This window comes from Melanerpes formicivorus, unplaced genomic scaffold (assembly GCF_026170545.1).
Source record: "Melanerpes formicivorus ecotype bairdi unplaced genomic scaffold, bMelFor1.0.p_v2 SCAF_12, whole genome shotgun sequence".
Taxonomy (NCBI): domain Eukaryota; kingdom Metazoa; phylum Chordata; class Aves; order Piciformes; family Picidae; genus Melanerpes; species Melanerpes formicivorus.
The window spans coordinates 12837203-12857602 of record NW_027142364.1 but is presented as its reverse complement, the minus strand read 5'-3'; the positions used below and the strand labels follow the sequence as shown (position 1 = coordinate 12857602).

At 41.0% G+C, this 20400-nt stretch overlaps 1 protein-coding gene across 3 annotated transcripts in view; it reads left to right on the top strand.

Annotated features, from left to right (window-relative positions):
• LOC137444557 (glypican-5-like) overlaps window positions 1-20400 on the top strand; it is a 449156-nt gene that overhangs the window by 173778 nt on the left and 254978 nt on the right. For 2 of the 3 annotated variants that reach the window (XM_068145419.1, XM_068145417.1), the window contains exons 4-6: window positions 7081-7211; window positions 12476-12535; window positions 14358-14483. In XM_068145419.1, coding sequence (XP_068001520.1) covers window positions 7081-7211; window positions 12476-12535; window positions 14358-14483 — 317 coding nt within the window. The remainder of the gene's footprint in view (window positions 1-7080; window positions 7212-12475; window positions 12536-14357; window positions 14484-20400) is intronic. The other variant, XM_068145418.1, reaches the window with a different exon arrangement.

Below are 20400 nucleotides of genomic sequence, written 5' to 3'. Positions count from 1 at the left end.
CAGACTAATGGTCTCTTCTACTCAGTCATCTCTGGCAATGCCAAAAGAAGATGCAGCTTTGGGAGAAGCTCTGCCTCTTGCAGTAGCCTCTCCTTCATGTTGATTCATTATGTCATTGGGCCATAGTGTGAATGATGCTGCCAGGCAGCTGAAACTTGTGGAATCCAATGGGACTGACTGTGTTAGGTGGTGATCAGGCTCACTGCATTTAGCTCAATGGGTCCCAGTCTTGCCTTGGAGAGCTCCTGGGCATCATCATGAAGTAAAGTACAGATCAACATTGTTAAAGTTAACAAGAGGAAAAGATGGTTTATTTATAGCTCCTTAGGTGACTATCTTTATATATGAGTTAAATCAAATAGAAGAGTAACATGCTTATTTTATGACTAAAGCTATCTAAGGAAGTAAGTTCTTTTCCATAATTGCCTGTGCCAGCTGATGACCTGTCTGTATCATGGGCATGATGCCTTCTATTTGTCAGTCCCCTGCTCCTAGAGGTTGCCTGCCATGAAAATCAGATGGATCCATCTGGGTCTGCTCAAAATGAGGCTTATTAGCTCAGCTTATGTTACTGTCACTTGGCTGCAGAGGTCTAAGGAATATCACCATAGGTCCTGCCAGCAGAGGTAGCGAGATGCCAGCCCTGGCCCAGCAGCAGGCAGTGGGGCCCTTAGTGATAGTTGCAATCCCACCTTTGCACTGGGAGCCAGTCTGTGCTAAGGACTTTGTATGCAGTGATAACTGCCACAGTTTGGTGTTTAGCCTGTACAATGCCTGCATAGCAGGGAGGTCCTAAAAGGAGGGTGTGAGTGTGTTGTGCTTTTAAAATATTTCCCTCTCTGTGTGTCTGTGTGTGTTTGTAAGGTGTGTATCTTTCTCCACTACTTTTTGTACTCGGTTATCGAACCTTTGCAGGACAGACTACGGCGTGTTTTTCTTAGTTGTGTTTTAAGCCTGTAGCGGTAAAAGAAATTCCAGTAATATTTTGATAATTGCTTTCATTTAAGAATGGGAATAAATAATAAACACATAACAGGCAAGACCATCTTGGTAGACTGTAACTAATTTGAAAAGTGATAAAAGCAAAATTTGAATAAAATCTTTGAATTGATTTTTCTTCCTGTGCTATCTTTAAAGTTACCTAATTTTTCTGAGAGCTTTTCAAGTGACTCACTTGGATTGATTCCCAATAGAGTTTCCCTTCCATACAAGATGATTGTAATTAATTATAAAATTGAGCTTAACCTTTCTAAGTTGTCAATATCTCAGGACAAATGTCACAACTAACAAAGGCCACAAAGATTATTCCTGAGTCTTGGGGCTATTCTGAGGGAGGAGGAGAGCTGTCATTACCTCGCTGGCGCTGTGTGTGTTTTGTTTTAGCTTTAGAAAGGATTACCATTTCTCTTTTCAGCTGGGTAAACACATACACAATTTGAACAACAGTGCTTGGAAAAAATCTTAACAAATAGCCAAAATTATTGACTTATGTGTGCTTAAAAGATTTTACATGTGGAGATAAACTCTAGATGGTTTAATATCTGGGCCACTGTATTTCAGATGGCAGTGAGTGCAGAAAAGAGTATCATTGTAATTTATGGGGCAGATTTGCTAGATATAAGCTATATAGAATTCATGAGATATCTGATAATGTGTAAGATATTTCCTTATTTTACATTTTCCCAGAAATCCTCAGCTATTATCTCTGTGGCTAAAACCTGTACATGTGCATGCCCAGTACAGATTTTCTAGCCCCTCTTTCTTAACAGTGTTGTAGAATAAGACCCAAATTCTCATTACTCATAATTTGCATTTTGAATTGAGAGAAGACCTTGTAGAAATTGATTCATCTGAGTAGCTGCTGCAGAATTTGACTATTGTGTGGCCAGTGTTGGTGCCTGAAAGGATAGAACCTCAATAAGCCAGCAATGTGAATTCACACAAGCACAAAATCTTCTAACACAGGGCTTAGTTTACTCTTTCAAGAACTAATTTCAGGGCTGTTTGCAGAATCCTACTGGCTTCTCTGCCTTTACTGAATGCCCATCTTTTTTTCAATATACCTAGCAGCCTGGAAACCAGGCCTTTTTAGTTAAAAAGGAAGAAAGATGAAAATGCTGCATTTTTAATAGGTGCTACATTCTGTAAGAGAGAGAATATCTAAAAAAGGCAGAATTGAAACTTATTTGCTCTCATCTAATGACCTTTCTTATTCCCTTTTCATTGCCTCTTCACTGAGTGCAAGGCTTTGTTCAATAGCTATTGTCAGTGGCAATGAGCCTTGGCTTATGCTTTACCAAATGTGCTCCCACTCATCTTTTAAGCATCGGGAATGAGCATTTCACAACAATACTGTAGTAATAGGTGATGAGATCTCGTGGTGAACATGTGGGTCCAAAAATTCAAACCTAATTTCCCTGTGACTCAGTGTTTCTTGCTTCCCTCATTTCAAACCTGGCAGCTGGCAGCAGAAAACTGATTTGGGGTGCCTTTGAGGCACCTATTGCAGGTTATGGCTGTGCACAGCCGTCAGAAATCAGGGCTGAGGGGTGTAATTTGTCAGAGGCGTTCACTCACATTCTGGGGAGTTGCAGAACTGAATTGGGTTAAAGATCAGAGTGGGTGCACTCGGCTGGAAAACCTGTCAGCATTTTAATAAGTCAAAGCCCAATCACTAGAATAATCTTGTATTTTAAAATACTAAGCTTTCCATTACAGAGTCAAAGAAAACTGCTCTTCCAAGCTAGTGAAAATTTTCTCCCTTCCTTTAGAGAGATAAATTCTCTTGATATCCAGAAGGGCATGACATTTTTCCTTTGTTTGATTATATTAGGTATATTAAATATGACCTCAGTGTTTAAGGTTGCTTAAGCTGCAAGAGTTCAAAAGATTTAGGATAAGATTTTTTTCAATTTATTTTGTTAAGCCTCTGCAATAATTGTAAATGGTCACTTTTTTTTTTAAAGAACAAATAGTGGGAGGTCAAATAATCCCTGTCTGTATGAGACTGTCTTTCATTACAAAGGAAAGTTCACAGGAGAAGCTCTGGTTGTTAGAAAGGCATTTAAGAATCGCTGGTGTATGAGCGAAAAACCCCTTTAGTCCAAAGAAAAGTGTAAAGAATTTGAAACACTATTGATAATTTAGGAGAGTATGAGGTGTAAGGAATGCTAGCTTTCAGCTATAGGTATTCACTGTCAGAAGGAAGATTTGATGAAATATCATCAGAGAGGCAAGAGGAATGACCTTGGTGGTGTAGTTAATGAGGGGTGATTTATTTTGGTCAGTAATCTCAGATTGGCAGGCTTGTTTGTAGGTTTTAAGAACAAAGAAATAAATGAGCCTAGTCATGCTTTATGTTGATACCTGATTATTTTGAGGACTAAAGGTTAAATTGAGGATCTTCTGTCTCTAACTCTTCTTCTTAAATTCTGTCATAGTTACTCCATTTCTTTGCAGCTTATGTTTTGCAGTTCTCTTGCTTTTCAGAATACCTTTCTTGTTACTGTGTCAAATTCTAATGTCTAATGTCCGTAGAGGAATGCCAGCTTCTGTTTCTAAATAAATACATCCCTTAGTCTACACTTTCAGTTTAAGAGAGAACTTGGAAGCAGTGAGTTCCCCAGTCACCATCTCAGTAGCACTATTTGTCCTTTGGGCGATGCAATTTGATTCATGAGCTCTGCATTAACCTGACAGTGGAGTTGGCTGGTGCCCTTAGGATGGGAAGGAAACCTCCATGTTCCTTACTGTTGTTAACAGACAGGTAATTTGTAGTAGCAAATTCCAGATGTTGCAGTTCCAGAAACTGTTTCTGGTTTGGTGTTTTGCTGTTTTTTTTTTTTTTTATGCTTCCTACTGTTTAATTTACATAGCAGCAATTCATTTTTCATAAATGTACTAGCTGGAAGTTTAAGATGGTTTTCTGTACATGAGTGTTCTTTCTTGCCATCAGCATTGTGATTGCCAAAACTAGCTAGTAAAATTCAGCCTTTTCTCTCATTTTATTTTGCAGAAAAGCACATTGCAGTAAGATGTCATAATTAGTCCACATGAAAAAATAATCATGTTTCTGTTTGACTCATCCAAAGTTGCCAACAGGGATAACTGAAGAGCCATGGGAGACAATCTCTTGCAAGGGAGCTTGTTTTTTTGCAGCCAAAGGTTTAGGGTACATTCATATTCATCAGCAGAGTTTTTCAAACCACCTGTACACATTATGGGAGCAGTGGTGGGGTGAAATCTTGCATCCCTGTTGCCCTGACAAAACTGAAAATGAAGAAAATCTGGTGGTCCACACTACCACAGTATCGCTTCGGTTGGAAAGGACCTCGAGGATCATCGAGTCCAACCTATCAACACAGACCCCATGCCTAGACCATGGCACCAAGTGCCACATCCAATCTCCCCTTGAACGCCTCCAAGGTCGATGACTCAACCACCTCCCTGGGCAATCCGTTCCAATGCCGAATGACTCGCTGGGTGAAGAACTTCCTCCTCACCTCGAGTCTAAACCTCCCCTGGCGCAGCTTGAGACTGTGTCCCCTTGTTCTGGTGCTGGTTGCCTGGGAGAAGAGACCAACCCCTTCCTGGCTACAACCACCTTTCAGGTAGTTGTAGAGGGCAATGAGGTCACCCCTGAGCCTCCTCTTCTCCAGGCTAAACAATCCCAGCTCACTAACTTTGAAACTGGGAGAGGTGGGAGGAAAAGTGAGCTGGGGAGCTGCCTGCCTTGGCCCTACTAGAACTGCCCAGTAGGGCAGTCCCAAAAAGCCATTCTGGAGAGCGGCTCTGGCCTGGGGACTATAGGGCTAAGCTGCACTGGGAGGCCAGTGAGATGTGGTCTTCCCTGGGCCCCTGCTGTGACTGTGCAGAAGTCACTTTGTGCGTTTGCACCAGTGTCCCATCATTTTTTGCTTCTTTAAGTGCCAGGTGTTGAACTACCTTACTCTATTTTTTAACTTCCCAGTAAAATGCAGTCCAAATCTCAGCTGAGCCATAGAAGAGCTCTTGATATTATAGGTAATATATCATTATTGCATCTTCCATCCTGTTAATGTCACTTCAGATTAAAATAACTGTGCAGTAGCTTAAGTTCTGAAGCATTTCTAGTGTTCTGTAGCATATTGAAAAAAAGGGCACTGAAGACCCACATGACAAAAAAGTGTGAATCAGATTTGTCTTTTCCTGTAATGAGTTACTTTTTAAGGGTTAAGATTTTCCACTGAGAAATACTTTATCCTTTAAAATACTATGGTTTTGTTAGATATGCAGGAGGCTGTTATTATTGGTTAAAAAGAAAAGCCCAAAGTTAATGTTTGGCATAAAAATTACTGAAACTTTTGAAATTTAGAGAGTCATTTTCTTCCTCTGGTGTAGGAAATACAAATCCAAACAGACTGTTTTCATTTGGACACTTAAACTGTTGATTTGCAACAAAACTGATGACTCCAAATCTCTTAGAAACTTCACAGGAAAACAAAACAAAATGAAAGCCATGGAATTCTTCTTCGCTTATGCTTAGGAGAAATGCTGATTCTCCAAACTTCTCTAGTGTTGGTTAAAACTATCTTAAATCCACAGTGGCTAGATTTGAGGGCTATGTAATTTGAAGACATAAACTTCAGTGACATGATGTAATCTAAGATAGGTTTTGCAGAAATCGATGCTGGGAATTTGGTCTGCATGCTGTGGGAAACCTGGGGCGCAGGACAGAGAGCATCCTGTGCAGCAATGTGGTCCAGCTGTGTTATACCCTCTGTCCAGTTCCAAAGGGTTCAAAAGGCATTTTTGGTTGATATTTTCATTTGCCTAGAGTGTGAGGCTTTTTTATTTTCAGAAGTTTTGAAGGGACAGAAATAGACTATTTTGTTTCAGAAAGTTGTGGTTTCAAGCAACGCCGTGCTAGTCCCTAGTGAGACCAGAACAATATACACAGTGCATGGTGTTGAGTGAGGCAGCTGGCTCCCACTCTGACTCCTGGAGATGTGTCAGGATTAATCCAGTATGTTCTCATTCAATTGCTACAGTTTTAGGTTCTTCACAACATATTATACAGGACCAGGCCATAACTCATACAACTAAAGCTGATGTTAAGTGACATGCCTATACAGCTTCCAACATTTCATGTTTGATTGGCCTGTTTTTTTTCAGAGGAAAATGCCTTTGCTTTACATAGCAGCAGTTTTCCTGGAGGAAATGGGCTAAGGTAGAGAAAATTGTCCTGTACTTGAGCCAACATACTCAACACAGTGTTGCAAAGGGACAGAAAAATATTTGAAATCATCTGTGGTCTGAAATATTCTGTGGAGAGCCAGTTGTGACGCCATGAGCATGTTAAAGATGCACTAAGAAGCCATCTCACCCTGCTTATAGTGGAAAACTGAAGAAAGCATACCACATTCAGTGCTGTGTGGGATGATGGATTCTGTGTGATTAAGGTCTCAGGTAGTGCCATGCTTGCAGTAGGATATCCTTTGTCTTCTTTTCATGTTTACTTGAGGATTGAAGTGTAGGTGAAAACGTTACGGATTACTTATTGGTGGATTAGAAAGGGAAGAGGTTTGCCTTGCCTTTATCACTTAAAGCTGTTACAGCAAATAAATGTGGCAGGATGCAGAAGCAGTGTCAGATCTGCAGTGCACAAAGGATAAACACAAGCTTGCTTTCCCTTGGTCTTGTATTAAATCCCCTATGAGAGGCTTCAGGAAGGGCAATAAAGACAAATGGCTGTGCAATGTCAGTGTTCCAAACCCAGGTTTTAAGCCACTGATGATTCTCAGGCCTGGAAATTCTCTTTTCATTCCATTTTGTCCAAGGAAATAATTTATTGACAGTGATTTGCTGATGCTGTCTCTTTTTGCCTGTTTCTTTGTTTTAAGGGAAGACTCATAATTTGGTCATTCTTCTACAGGGCACTAGTTTCTAGGTCCTGGAGAGAAGAATCCTTTCTTTGTCTTGCCCAGACACCTTCTTTCTCGTGCAGTAAACACTGACCACAAGGACCAAGCAAAACTTTGGACAATTTTACATAATTTTCTTCACTCAAACATGGTTTTCTTTTCCCTTCCTTTCATACAGGTTGATAAAGTGTGTGGACAGCCCAGACAACAAGAAGGGATCCTGTCATCAGACAATATAGTGCCAGTGAAGGAAGTGACTGAAACTCAGCCATTCGTGATGGCTCACTCTAGTCTGAACAATAAACGAAGGTAACCCTAAGCAACAGCAGCTTTGACTCTCTCTGCTCACACTTTGTTAGTGCAGTGTTTAAGACAGAGACACAGTTCTGTCACCTCATCTGTGTGTTATCCAGCCATTCTTGTCTGTGGTGGTTACACAGGTGTCTTGGTGGTATTACAGTGTGGGTCACTTCAACAAAAGCTTTGTACAGCCCAGACTTGATGTCATTACTTAGCAGCAACGTGTTCAGTATTTCCTGAAACTTGCAGTGAAAATGATGAAAGCTTTTCTTCAACTAAGTCTGAGTAATTTCCACAGCTGAGTCTAAATTACTTGAAATACAAGTGCCCAGGGCTTCAAGGACTTGAGCTTATCCAGGGACAGAGGTGGAAGAAGAAAGGTGTGAATAGGAGAGACTCATTGCACAGACACAAAGTCCATTTCTTATTTCACAGGGCTGGAGAGGAGTAGTAAGATCCCCTGCAATCTTCTTGATTTGTTACTTAGCAGAGCAAGAGCAGAAGCATTAATGTTTAGGATTTTTCTGTCCATCTTGGCTTCTGTTCTCAGCTGCATACCAGTTGAGACAATAGAGAGCTGAATGCCACTGGCCCTGGCATGAGTATTGCTGCTCCCAGATTTCCTGGTCTTTCTTTTATTCTCCCTGATGTAACTTCTGGATGCTTTTCTGTAAATTGTAAGTGGGGAGGGAAGAATGCCTTTTCAGTCCCACTCGTGACACCTCAGTAGATGTCAGAGCTAACAGACACGTTTCTGTCTAACAAGTTATTCACTGTATCACCAGTAAGCAGAAATAAGTGGAATCATCCTGGGATCATGCCTCTGAGGATAGTACCTAATCTGCCCAGGGAGTCCATGTCTATCTCTGTATGTTGGGTGGATGGATAACAGGCAGAAATGTTAAAATTTCCATATCCTGGATTATGGAGTTGGGAAGATGAGATTTTAATCCATTTGTGTTTTAATTAGAATAGAATAGAATAGAATAGAATAGAATAGAATAGAATAGAATAGAATAGAATAGAATAGAATAGAATAGAATAGAATAGAATAGAATAGAATAGACCAGGTTGGAAGAGACCTTCAAGATCATCGTGTCCAACCTATCACCCAACACCACCTAATCAACTAACCCATGTAACCAAGCACCCTGTCAAGTCTCCTCCTGAACACCTCCAGTGACGGCGACTCCACCACCTCCCCAGGCAGCCCATTCCAATGGGCAATCACTCTCTCTGTGTAAATCTTCCTCCTGACCTCCAGCCTGAACTTCCCCTGGCACAGCCTGAGACTGTGTCCTCTTGTTCTGGTGCTGGCTGCCTGGGAGAAGAGACCAACCTCTGCCTGTTTACAACCCCCCTTCAGGTAGTTGTAGAGAGCAATAAGGTCACCCCTGAGTCTCCTCCTCTCCAGGCTAAGCAGCCCCAGCTCCCTCAGTCTCTCCTCATAGGGCTTGTGTTCCAAGCCCCTCACCAACTTCGTTGCCCTTCTCTGGACTCGTTCCAGCAAGTCAACATCCTTCCTAAACTGAGGGGCCCAGAACTGGACACAGTACTCGAGGTGTGGCCTAACCAGTGCAGTGTACAGGGGCAGAATGTACAGTGTACAGGGGCAGAATGTACAGTGTACAGGGGCAGAATGGAAGCTTGCATGAAGGAAACAAGCATTGCTTTAAACAACAGAAGTAATGGCAGCAAGCTAAGGGTTTTTTGAGTGATAGTGGTGTCTTTGTCGCTTTGTAAATTGAAACCAAAACACTACAGTTTGTGCTGATGCTTGGAGCTAATCCATTTACTGTGTAAAGCAGAGAAAAGAGCATTAAGGAAATTAATAAATTAATAAGTTCATCAGCAATCATCCAAAGAATAATTGTAGTACAGCTAATGAAATACTATTTTAAAAGTACAGAACCCTGGGCCATCTTTTCTATGACTCATTGACTTCACTGGGACTAATATGCTGCTTTTAATAGCAGGACACCACTTCTCTCTCAGCTGAGGATCTCCCCTTTCCCAGCTATGTAGAATTATTTGAATATTGACATTTTAATTTTAAGACCTGCAAATGAGAAAGCATGCTAAAACTATTACACTGTAAATTGGAGAGTTTCTCAGAATTGGTCTGTGCATCCTTACACAATTAGCATAAAACCTCACTGAAATAGTGTTGGTAGGTATCATGGGGAGCCTTTGCACCAAAAAAATGAATGATGGAGCCATGCCATAATTAGTAAGAAGTGGAGAAGATTTCTTTTTTTACTTTCCATAGCTCCCTATAAAACACATGGCATGAAGTTTGGCTGTTGCTGCTTGGAAATGTTTGTGGAGCACATAGTGATTGGCCACATCACTGTGTGGTTTATCATCTATCATTTAATCACATATGATATCAATAAAAAGCAATTTTAGGTAATAAAGTTTTATAATGGGTGGGTGAAATCATTCCTGCAGTGGGCTGGTTAAAATGCACTCTTAGTGACAGCTAACTGCTATGGGGGATCCGGAGTATGAGAGTAATTATGGGAGTCTTTCTTGGTGCTGCTTCTTCTGGTGACCTCGAAAATGAAGAGCAATAACCTCAGCTGTCTGTCAGGTTAGGTACAGAGGTCACAGAGGCAGTCAGTCCAGTTGAGTCTGTTGGTCCACGTAGTAGACGCCTCTCCAAATGATCTTTTATTCAAGGGGAGTATGGAACATGGCTCCTGCCTTCTAGAACAAGGAAGGAGAGAGAATAAGAGCCAGCACTCTCCAAGGAAACAGAAAATCTGTGCATTGTTCATTTAGTGTGTCAGAATACTCCCAAGCTCAAAGAGAGGAACCACTCTGGTTAGCACATCTGTAGGAGAAACTCATCTCTTCTGTAGTACCCACATTGAGATACCCTTAAAAACCTGGAGCCAAACAACTTATACCTCAGTATGTATGTTTGTTCTAAAAGTATTCCACTTTTGCAAGGCCAGTTACGAAATAAAGCTCCTTTCTAAAGAGTTTGAGACCCCCTGGTTTCATCTGTTGGGTGGAGCCAAGGGTGCTCCTGCAATGGAAAAGTGGAACTGTTCATATGGTGTCTCTTTGCCTGACTGGTTTTTCTCCTGGATGGTTTATTGGTTGGTTGGTTGGGTTGGGTTTTTGGGGTTGGGTTTTTTTGAGACTGATTAGAGACAGTCCTCCTCACCTTCTGCACAGCATGATTCTGGATGGGCCCTGAATTCACCTGACCTGGATCCTTTTCTATGGAAGTTGAACCCTTTTCTGCTTCTCTTGCTCTAATGGGTTCCTGGGAGACTTCCCATCTTTCTTTATTATCCTCTTCATTCCATTCCTGACTTTTTTTAGTTACATAACACCGAGTGTCAGGGACAGTAGCATAAGAAGCTGAAACTTGACTAAATTCTATGATCTTGTAGGATTATTTTTTTTTTCATCTGATGCAGTTCAGAACTATAGATTTGAATAGTAATTTAATTTTGTTGTTGTTACACAATTGTATTCAGGGATTAACTGAAACTAGCAGGATTGTTGCTGTAGTCATTTTTTAATGTGGAGATTACCGTAGCATGCAGTAGAGATGACAAGATTGAAACCATATGTTACAGGGAATGTACAGGGCATGTACAGTATCAGTAGATCATAGAATCAGTCAGGGTTGGAAGGGACCGGAATTTTCTTGCTGAGTTCAGCACAAAGTACTGTTCTGGTCAGGGTATGGACTCCTAACAAAGTTCAATACCTGCCTTTTGGCATGTCTGCTGCATATAATATTGCAAACCACTAAACACAGACTGGTTACAAGTCTAGATATAAAAATAAGTTCCATTTAACAAAGAACTCTAGCATGATGCTGGGTCACTAATTGGAGGAGGCAGGCTTTGAAATGATATTTTGTTGGAATTTCTTTGTAATACTGTGGACTCAGGGATTTTTTTATACCTCTTAAATAATTTGGAGCTGTTGAGGGATCTTTATACATCTTAAATATTTTTGAGCTTTTGAGGGGGGTGTTTGAAGTCAGTGACACTGATTTTATTTAAAATTAACTAGCTATTGTGTCAGGCATCACATGTTGTTGTTAAAATTGGAGTATTAAATTGCTAGTACAAAAAAACCCCCAAAAACTATTGATGCCAAATGCAAATTAACTTACTGTGGAAATAAATCAAACCTTTCTGCCTCTCTGGCTGAGACAGAAGTTTCAGCAGGTACAGGCTTTCCCTGCTGCAGATTCTCGTTTCCCTTCTTGGCTAGCTGTATTGGAATCACTGCTTCAGTGATGGCAGGTGATGATGCCACCTGATGATCAGTGCAGGTCCACCCTCTCTGTGGCCACCCCTCATAGAAAGTACAATGACAAAGCTGCCATCATCTGGTTGTCCTCAGAGCTGCTGGAGGTTGTGCTTACTTTCTCCATTAAGAGCTAGCTGGATTGACAGGAATCATTGAGCCTATTTGCATTGTTCCAACTGTTGTCATTACTTTGTACATGAGAGTACAGGTGTAAGGAGGAGCAGAATGTGGTATCAGATCATGCAAGTGGAAAATTGCATTATGATGTTAAATACAACGTTTACTGTTAATTAAAGGACCTTGAGGTATCAGTGCTCATGCACCAAATAACTACCAGAATTACTTCCCCTGTTCCTCCTTTGATACAGCCTTAGAGCCTGCTCTCCTGTATGGCATGGTTGATTTAAAAAGAAAATACTCATAAATGTTTTCAGTGATGCAATCTGACCAGAACTGAACAGCAAGAACTATCTGCATTCACATTGTTTATTAACAGACAGAAAATTGCTCATTGTACCAGAAAATGAATGCTACCCGTTTGTATCCTCCTTCCCATGGTGCTCATTCAAAACTGTTTGCCATTGTTTTCTTGTGCAGTCCAAGCTATTTGCAGTGCTCCCATTTGGTATCAGTTATACTTAGTGTTAAGTACCACTGAATTTATTTTCAGCCTTTTGCTGTGTGCTGCATTTGTGATTGTGCTCTTATGTGTAAATGATTGGGAGAAACAATCTCAGTTGTATTTTTTTCAGTGTTGCATTGACATTTTTAACTGCATCTATGCTTTAAAGAAAAAAATCTCATGGCAATTTTCCTCCTTATTTGTTTTCTTGTATTATCCTATGCATGTGCTTGATGACCTTTCCTTCAAATAATTTTTACTTTTCTCTTTTGTTTCTCATTTCTTTTCCTCATTTGCCTGAATTCCTGCTTCTCCCCTCCTCCCCAACCTCTCCTGATTGATGCTTATTCTCCCCGACCTATTCCAGTTCTCTGCCTCTGAAAGCTTCAAAGAATGACAAATCAAGAAGTTTGAAAAAAGTCTCTCGGTAAGAATGAAAACATGGTGACAAACTTTGTTGTCTCTCCACATAGCTTGTCTCCGTTGTAAGCTGCTGTTTCAGCTGTAAGTTAGGAATTGGCATACTTTAGATAACAGCTTTTGTACCGTGAGGCGCTGGGAAACTGCATTTTGTCCCCAGAGTGTTTAGTTTTATACTGATGAGACATAAATATTTCCCATTGTTAAGATTAAGAGTTGGATGCATTTCTGCCTGTGCTGAGATGCTACTCTGAAATGTCAGAGCTCCTTTGCTGAAAATGCAAAGGAGTTTCAGCCTCTTGGCTTCAGCTGAATAAGACCAGCTTTAGACTCTTAGAAAGGTGCTCTTTTCCTTCTTCAAAGAAAACTCCATTTTAGAACCTGTAAAATCTTTTACATCTGTGTCACCTTTTATGATTGATACTGTGGCTGTTCTGTCAGGAAGGTGACCTTTGGTCTGGTCATAGCTTTGCTGTGTTAACACTTAGAGTGTATATGCCTAAATTAGGGATCAAGAGGTAGAAATACTGATTCTTTGTAAGCCCCTGAATTCCTGCTTTTTTACTTTGTTTGAAATGACAGCTTTCCTTCATTGTTGGGGAACTTGCTTCCTTAGGATCCTTAGACCGATTTTATCACATGTTAGATAATGTTTGAATGCTTTGGAGAAAGCATAAAAGACAGCTGTGGGGAGAGTTAACCATTGCGTGAGCCTTACAAGCATAAATGCCAAACAATGGAATCTGGTACTCTTTTGAAGCACCTGTTGCTCCCAAGAGAGTCACAACACCTGAATAGTTTTGTGCCAGGCTCCATCCAGCTTATCTCCAGGCACTTCTTCAGTGCAGTGTCCCCTTAGAGCCTGCCAGGCAGAAGCATTATAAATCAGAATGTGTCCTTTCATCTTTCTTATGGAGTTGTTAAGGCATTTTTGAAACAAGAAAATAGCTCCATGATAACTCTAGCTCAGTTTTTGTGTTTTGGAGTCTTGTTCTCAATATCCTTAACATCTTACACCAAACAAGAGCTCCTGAAGCAGGGTAATTTCTCATTCTGAAAAACTCTCAGCTGTGTGCTCAATTGGCCCTTGTTTTGGTACAGTTTATTTTTTTTATGGCTACTTCAGCCAAATATATATATTATGGGTATAATTAGATTATAAAAGAGGCATCAGTTTGCCCACAAGGTGTTTTTTCATGCACACGTGATCAGAAACGAGCTGTTTATACTGGCCAGGAGTTCTGCTTATTTGCCAAAGCAGCAGGCACAGACTCCTCTTAGCAGAGGTGCCAGACATGAGAGAGAAATTTCTTCCATATAAGAATATGACATGGCTGGTGATGATGGGGAAGAGTTGGCTCCACTGCATCTTGAAGTGCTGACTCTGTGTGCTGTTGTTGCTTGGTGTGGGGTGCTTACACAATATTGAAGGTTTTGTGATGGGGTAGTAGCTTTAGGAGGCCTTTTCCACCCAGGAGGTTGTTGAAAGTGTTGTTTATACACTTTATACTTGGGGAGGAAATAACCCAGTCCTTTAAGGATGTTTTCTCATTATTTTTAAATCTATTCATACAGATAGGAGCCTTTTTTCAAATGTTGAGATAAGTGTTAAGGTAACTTGTTAAAACCACCCTTTGTATGTAATTCTGTGTATTAACATTAGAGTGAGTAACAACGGATGATATGTAGCAGTAGAAATACACTAGAAATAGAAATTAATCTACTTGGATGACTTGATTTCTCTAAGGATTCTAAACTCTTCATCTTGGGGGTGGGGGGGCTTAAACCATAAGTGCTCTGCTGTTAAATGTGTTCTTCATGCGTTACAGAGAGTTCATCAACTACATGAAGCGATCCCGAACCTTTTATGCCTCTATAGCAGAAAGGCTGTGCGATGGTGATCTGGTGATGAGAGACAGCTCAACCTGCTGGAATGGAGAAGATGTTGTAGAAAGGTAAAGTTAACAATAAAAGTTTTCTCTAATGATGGAAAAGGTAACTTCATATCGTTCTCATGGTTTAGAAGCATTCTGAGATAATCGTGTCATGAATTTTTCCTTCGTAGTGAACTTCATGCGTAATTGAGCAAGGGATTTGCTAAAACAGAAGTTGCTGATTTTGAGTTTTGGGTATCTGTGTTAAATATAGTGCAACAAGTGGTTGAAGGGCTGCTTTGTAGTGTCCCTTTCACTGTAGAGAGACAGCTAATGGTGTCTAGAGATATCTTGCACTCAAAAGCTCAGTCAGCAAATGGGTTTTGTGTCTGACTGGATGTCCCTTACAGTTTGCTGTTTATAGGTTCCTTGTAGGCTCAGAGCTGAACATCACATTTGACCATAATTAGAATACATGTAGCTCTTCCTGCAAAGTTGTTATAAAAATACAGTGACCAAAACATTAGTTTTTAAACAATTTCCCTGCCATTTACTTTTGGAGTTTCTACCATGGGACTTTGAGTAACAACTGGTTTTGGAATTGCCCAGCACACTTACCAGAGCTTGTTCTGTAGGAACTCTTAAAAAGGATTGATTAATAAATTCATTGCTTCATGTTGGCAGAGCAGCTATGAGCTCCGTAGAGTGAGAGGAACTTTCTAGTTTGTCAGCTGATTTATTTCCCCCTAGTGTTTTATCACAGTCTTTATCACAATCATTCTCATCACCTTTTAAATTCCAAACTGGAAAATACACTTCTGCTTTCCATGAGCTAAACTTCTTGCTATCATTTCTCTTACTCTGTGTAACATGAGGCAACACTGCCCTGAGGAGAAAAAGATATGTTCAAAATACAACTGTATCTGCTACTATCACTATCAAAGTACACATCAGTTTTTGTAGTTGGAGCTGGTTGGAAGTGTGCCAGGGAATGCTTCCCAAAGGTGTCTTTTTGTAGAAACAGAACTGTTCCATGGGATTGCGTTGGCTTTCATGATGCTCCTTTTTGAAGTGCATTTTTGTGGTCTCCAGTAGTTCTAGCTTTCTGTTTTCTTCATTTAAAACAATTTTCATGATTGAAGAGTGTTTTGTAGGAACTTAGGGAATCATTACGGGCTGCTCCATTAAAGGGAGTCCCACACAGCCCTGCTTAGAAGTTCAGTATTTCCATGTGTATCTGAGTTGTAAGTTAATGGTAGAAGCACATACTTGAAGATCATAAAATGGCTTAGATTGGAAGGGACCTTAGCGATCAACTATTCCAACCTCCCTGCCATGGGCAGGGATACCTCTCAACTGGGCTTGGTTGCTCAAGCCCACATCCATCCTGGCTTTGAACACCTCCATGAAGGAGGCATCCACTACCTCTTTGGGCAACCTGTTGCAGAATCTCACCACCCTTGTACTGAAGAACTTCTTGAGATCCAGTCTAAACCTCCTCTTTCTCAGCTTAAAAGCATTCCTCTTGTCCTGTCTTTAGACACCCTTATGAAAAGTCCCTCTTCATCCTTTCTGTAGGATTCCTTCTGGTATTGGAAGGCAGCTCTCAAGTAACAGTTTTGGTAACAATGCAGTATTCCAACTATTAATGTATAGTGATTGTAATACTGATTGAAGTTTTTATTGTAAAAGTAATGGAGAAGAGGTGTGGAGAATATCAGGGTTTCTAATCAGTAGTTCTGTTTTGAATCTGTTTTGCTGGTAAACATATTGCTGGGTGCACAGCTTTTAGAACAAACAGCTTCCTGGCCAAAAGGAAAACAAGAAAAACATTTTCTGTATCAACTCTCTGAACAAAAAATTAAATCAAAATGTAGTTTAAATTGGTATCATATTTAGGTGGGGCTTTTTGTTTGTTTTATCAGTTGTTTTTCTGGTGTGTTTTGTTGTTTTTTTAAAGTTGCTTAAATTACTGATACATGTGTTTTAGAAAGACATGAGGGAGAAGGTTACTTGTTTTTTCTGTTGGTAGTCTGTAACTTTCCTAGAGTTCTGGGCCCCTCAGTTTAGGAAGGATGTTGACTTGCTGGAACGAGTCCAGAGAAGAGCAACAAAGTTGCTGAGGGGTTTGGAACACAAGCCCTATGAGGAACGACTGAGGGAGCTGGGATTGCTTAGCCTGGAGAAGAGGAGACTCAGGGGTGACCTTATCACTCTCTACAACTACCTGAAGGGAGGTTGTAGACAGGCGGATGATGGTCCCTTCTCCCAGGCACCCAGTACCAGAACAAGAGGACACAGTCTCAGGCTGCGCCGGGGGAGGTTCAGGTTGGATATTAGGAAGAAGTTCTATACAGAGAGAGTGATTGCCCATTGGAATGGGCTGCCCGGGGAGGTGGTGGAGTCGCCGTCATTGGAGGTGTTCAGGAGGAGACTTGATGGGGTGCTTGGTGCCATGGGTTAGATGTTTGGGTGGGTTGGATTGGTTGATGGGCTGGACACGATCTTGAAGGTCTCTTCCAACCTGGTTTGGTTTATTCTAAATAAAGGTTTATTCTAAATAAAGTAACAAATCCCCTCTTATTTTGAATTAAAAGCAAAAATAAAGGGAAACAAAATAGCAGCCTGCACCCCAATGATAACAACATCATCAAAAAATCCACCACCAAACCCTGAAATACATAATGGGCAAACTGGAAAATAAAACTTCAAGTTCACATGTTTAATCAGAAAACAATGTGCATGTATTTGTCAGTTCTGTTGCAATAGATTGCCTTAGAAGGAGGAGAGCTTCCAGGCAGCCTGCTCTGCCAGCCGTTCTGCACAGCAGCGCAAACAGGGTGCCTGCTTGCTGGCAAGTTTTACTCTTTCATCAACTGTTTTACAGACTAGACTTGTCACCAGTTCTTCCACGTGAGAAATAAACCTGTCCTGGTGATGCCTGTAGATGCATTTCACTTTCCTCTTCGTCCTTTCCCACGAGACCAGAGGATTAAATATCAGCAGTAGTGCACAGCTCTGAACTCCAAACAGAGTCTTATTCTTAGCTCTGTATCAGAAAATAGATCACCCTGGTGGATCTCTTGCGAACCTGAGCTTAAGGTTACTCAGGCTGTGAAACTGGCAAAAGCTGTGGTTCCTGTTTCCTCCATGCTTCTTGCATTTCATGATGCTATTTGAAAGCTGGGTGATATTCATTCTGCGTTCTAGTTGGCATTCAAGCTCTTCAGGAAAAACAAACTCAACATTTATAAACAATTTGACATGCAAACTCAGCCCAAAACAGTATGAAATTATTACTCAGACACAGAAATTGTGCATTCAGTTAGTGGAAAGGACACTGGGTCTGACCAGGGCATTTGATAAACAGGATTCTCATGGTAATTTTCTGGATTGGGTTTTATCCTCTGTAAATTAATGCACTAGCAGGCAAAAAAGTTTGAGCTTCCAGTAAATACACCATAAAAAGAGCCAGGTTGTTTCTCTCAGTTTGAGAATGTGCTTCTAGCCTGCTCTTCAGATGAACAGCAAAACATGTCTGTGGTAAGAATCCTCTAGGTCAGTTCAGGGCATTTGAAGACATGAGAAATTACTTGCACCAGGACTACTCTCTCTCTTAACTAGAGCAACTTGTTCATAGAACAAGACTTCATATAGGAAATATTCTGTGAGGCTAATAAATTGTCTGAGTATATAAAAACTACTCAGAGAAGGTGAGGCTAGAGCAGAAAAACTGGGAACATACTGAAAAAATCACTTTGCAAAGTAAAGCTTGGGGAAATTTCTATACTGGAATCTTTCCCTCCTGGCAGCATCAGATGATTCTCTCAGTGCCATGTTAGTAGAAGAGACTGCAGGAGAAGTTGTGTGAACCAAGGTGTGCTGCCAGGCACAGACATCAGTCACCCAAGAACTCTGGAGGGACTAAAGGTTTAACCAGTTTAATTATTCAGTAACCTCAGTATGTTACAGTAAATCTGGAGGAACTATACGCAGATGAATGTGCTGCTTAGGGACAGGAATGAACATGGTGAGGGTTTTTAGAGGTGATGACAAGCATGTAGCCAGGGTAGGTTGCTGTAGTCTGTTTAGATTTCTGATAGATATTTGACAAATTCATTCCCACAGGCAATGGATGGTCATTAAGTTAAAATAGGAAGAGGGCAAGAGTGGCAGTGCAAGGGAATTTGGCTGGAACTTGTGCTGTTCATCTGTCTTAAAAGACCTGTTTGAGGTCCAAGTGTTACATACAGAATTGTGTGTACTGAGGTGGATTTCATGGCTCCAGGCACAGGGCATATGCAGTTCTGCTGTCCCCCAGGCTGGGAAATGTACCAAAGGAGCAACAGGAGGAGGATCAAGGGCATGAAGTGGATCCGATACACACTTTAGCCTGGTACAGGAAAGATAGAAGCGGAATGTGATAGTGGCCTATAAAAATCATGTTGTGGAGATGCTGAATAGGGATTTGTTGCTCACTCTTTCATTACAAGATCAAGGGGCATCTTTTTAAATTAATAAGTGACTGCTTGAAAACAGAAGCAGATATTCCTTTGCTGAACTTTTGGTTAAGCTGTAAAAGTTCTTCCCTCAGGATATGTGAATGCTTTAAAAAAAATGGATGAACTTGTGGGCAAATTCAGCTCATAGAAGAGCAAGTTGTAAAATGTCTGAGCTGATACAAGGCAGCCAGGTGCCACATCGAGTTCTCTTTCTGTAAGAGCTGAATAGACAAAATAGACAAAAACTTTCCTATGGCAGCTGCTCCCATAGACTGCTTTTCTGTAGGGGCTGCATTCCAGGAAATGTCTTCTCCTCAGGAATATCCCTTCAACTAAGCTGAATGCTGGCGCTGAATCATGTTCTCTGTTCTCTCTGGCTGTGGTAGTTAAATGGATTTGCTGTCTCAGGTCTCAGCCTCATAAATGGCAGACTGGCACAATACAGCACCCAAGGACTTTCCCAAAAGCTTATCTTGAGGTTTTCTGTTGGTGTCAGATTTACATCTTTGCACAAAACTTGGATTCCCCTTCAGAACACTTTTTAAATCAAGTTTGGTCTTTTGTGAAGTCTCAGCTGCAGTAGAGAGGCCTTACCAGAGACTGTTCATTCTTCTGCTGGAGAATGGCTGTGGAGATGTGGCCTCACTTTTGGCATGTGCCTGTGTACAACTGATGAGACATCTTGATTTGGAAATAGGCCTTTAAGTGAACAGTAGGTTGTGAGTACTACGTTAAAGTTAAACAACAATTCAATCTTTCCATCTCTGCCTGCCTGCTTATATCTTGCAGTTTGTGGTTCAAGAGAGCTGAAACAATCATAAATAACAAGTAGGCAAACAGTGATCTGTGTATGGAGGAATTCAAGCATGGTGAGCATAGCTGGCATATTCATTTCAGCCAACTCTGGGCACTGCACACATCCTCCTGATCGTTCTGATTGTAATCTGAAAAGAGCTGTACAACTGTTCAGGCTTCAAGGCTGGGGTGTGAAAGGTGCTCAGGGGCATGTTCAGTAAGCTCAGCACTTGCCTTTCAGATGACAGTGACAGCCTCCTCCTTTGTACCTGAAGCAAGGACAATGTTGCAGCATTGCTCTGCATCCTCCCAGCTGTGCTAGAAGGTCAGGAGAATACCCAAGGATGTGTCAGATGCCTTAGCATGACCATTTCAAAGATACTCCTGGCACATGAACAATGTTAGATTTTTGACAGTTGAGAGGTGTGCTCAAGACCCATGGGAGAGTGCATCTGGCTGGGTGTGGAAACTGTCCCACAGAGGAATAGACACTAAAAATTCTTATGTAGCTCCTACAGGAAGTGATGTCATTTCATGAGTTGAAATTTAGAGGCTGATAGGTGCTAGTGAGAACTTCAAGACTGCTGTTGCCATTTCATATCTTTTTCCTTTTAAGGACTAAGCATTTGCAATTACTTTGATTACTCTAAAATGCACATCAACTCTGTTGTGGTGTTCCAGTCACTGGAGGTGTTTAGGAG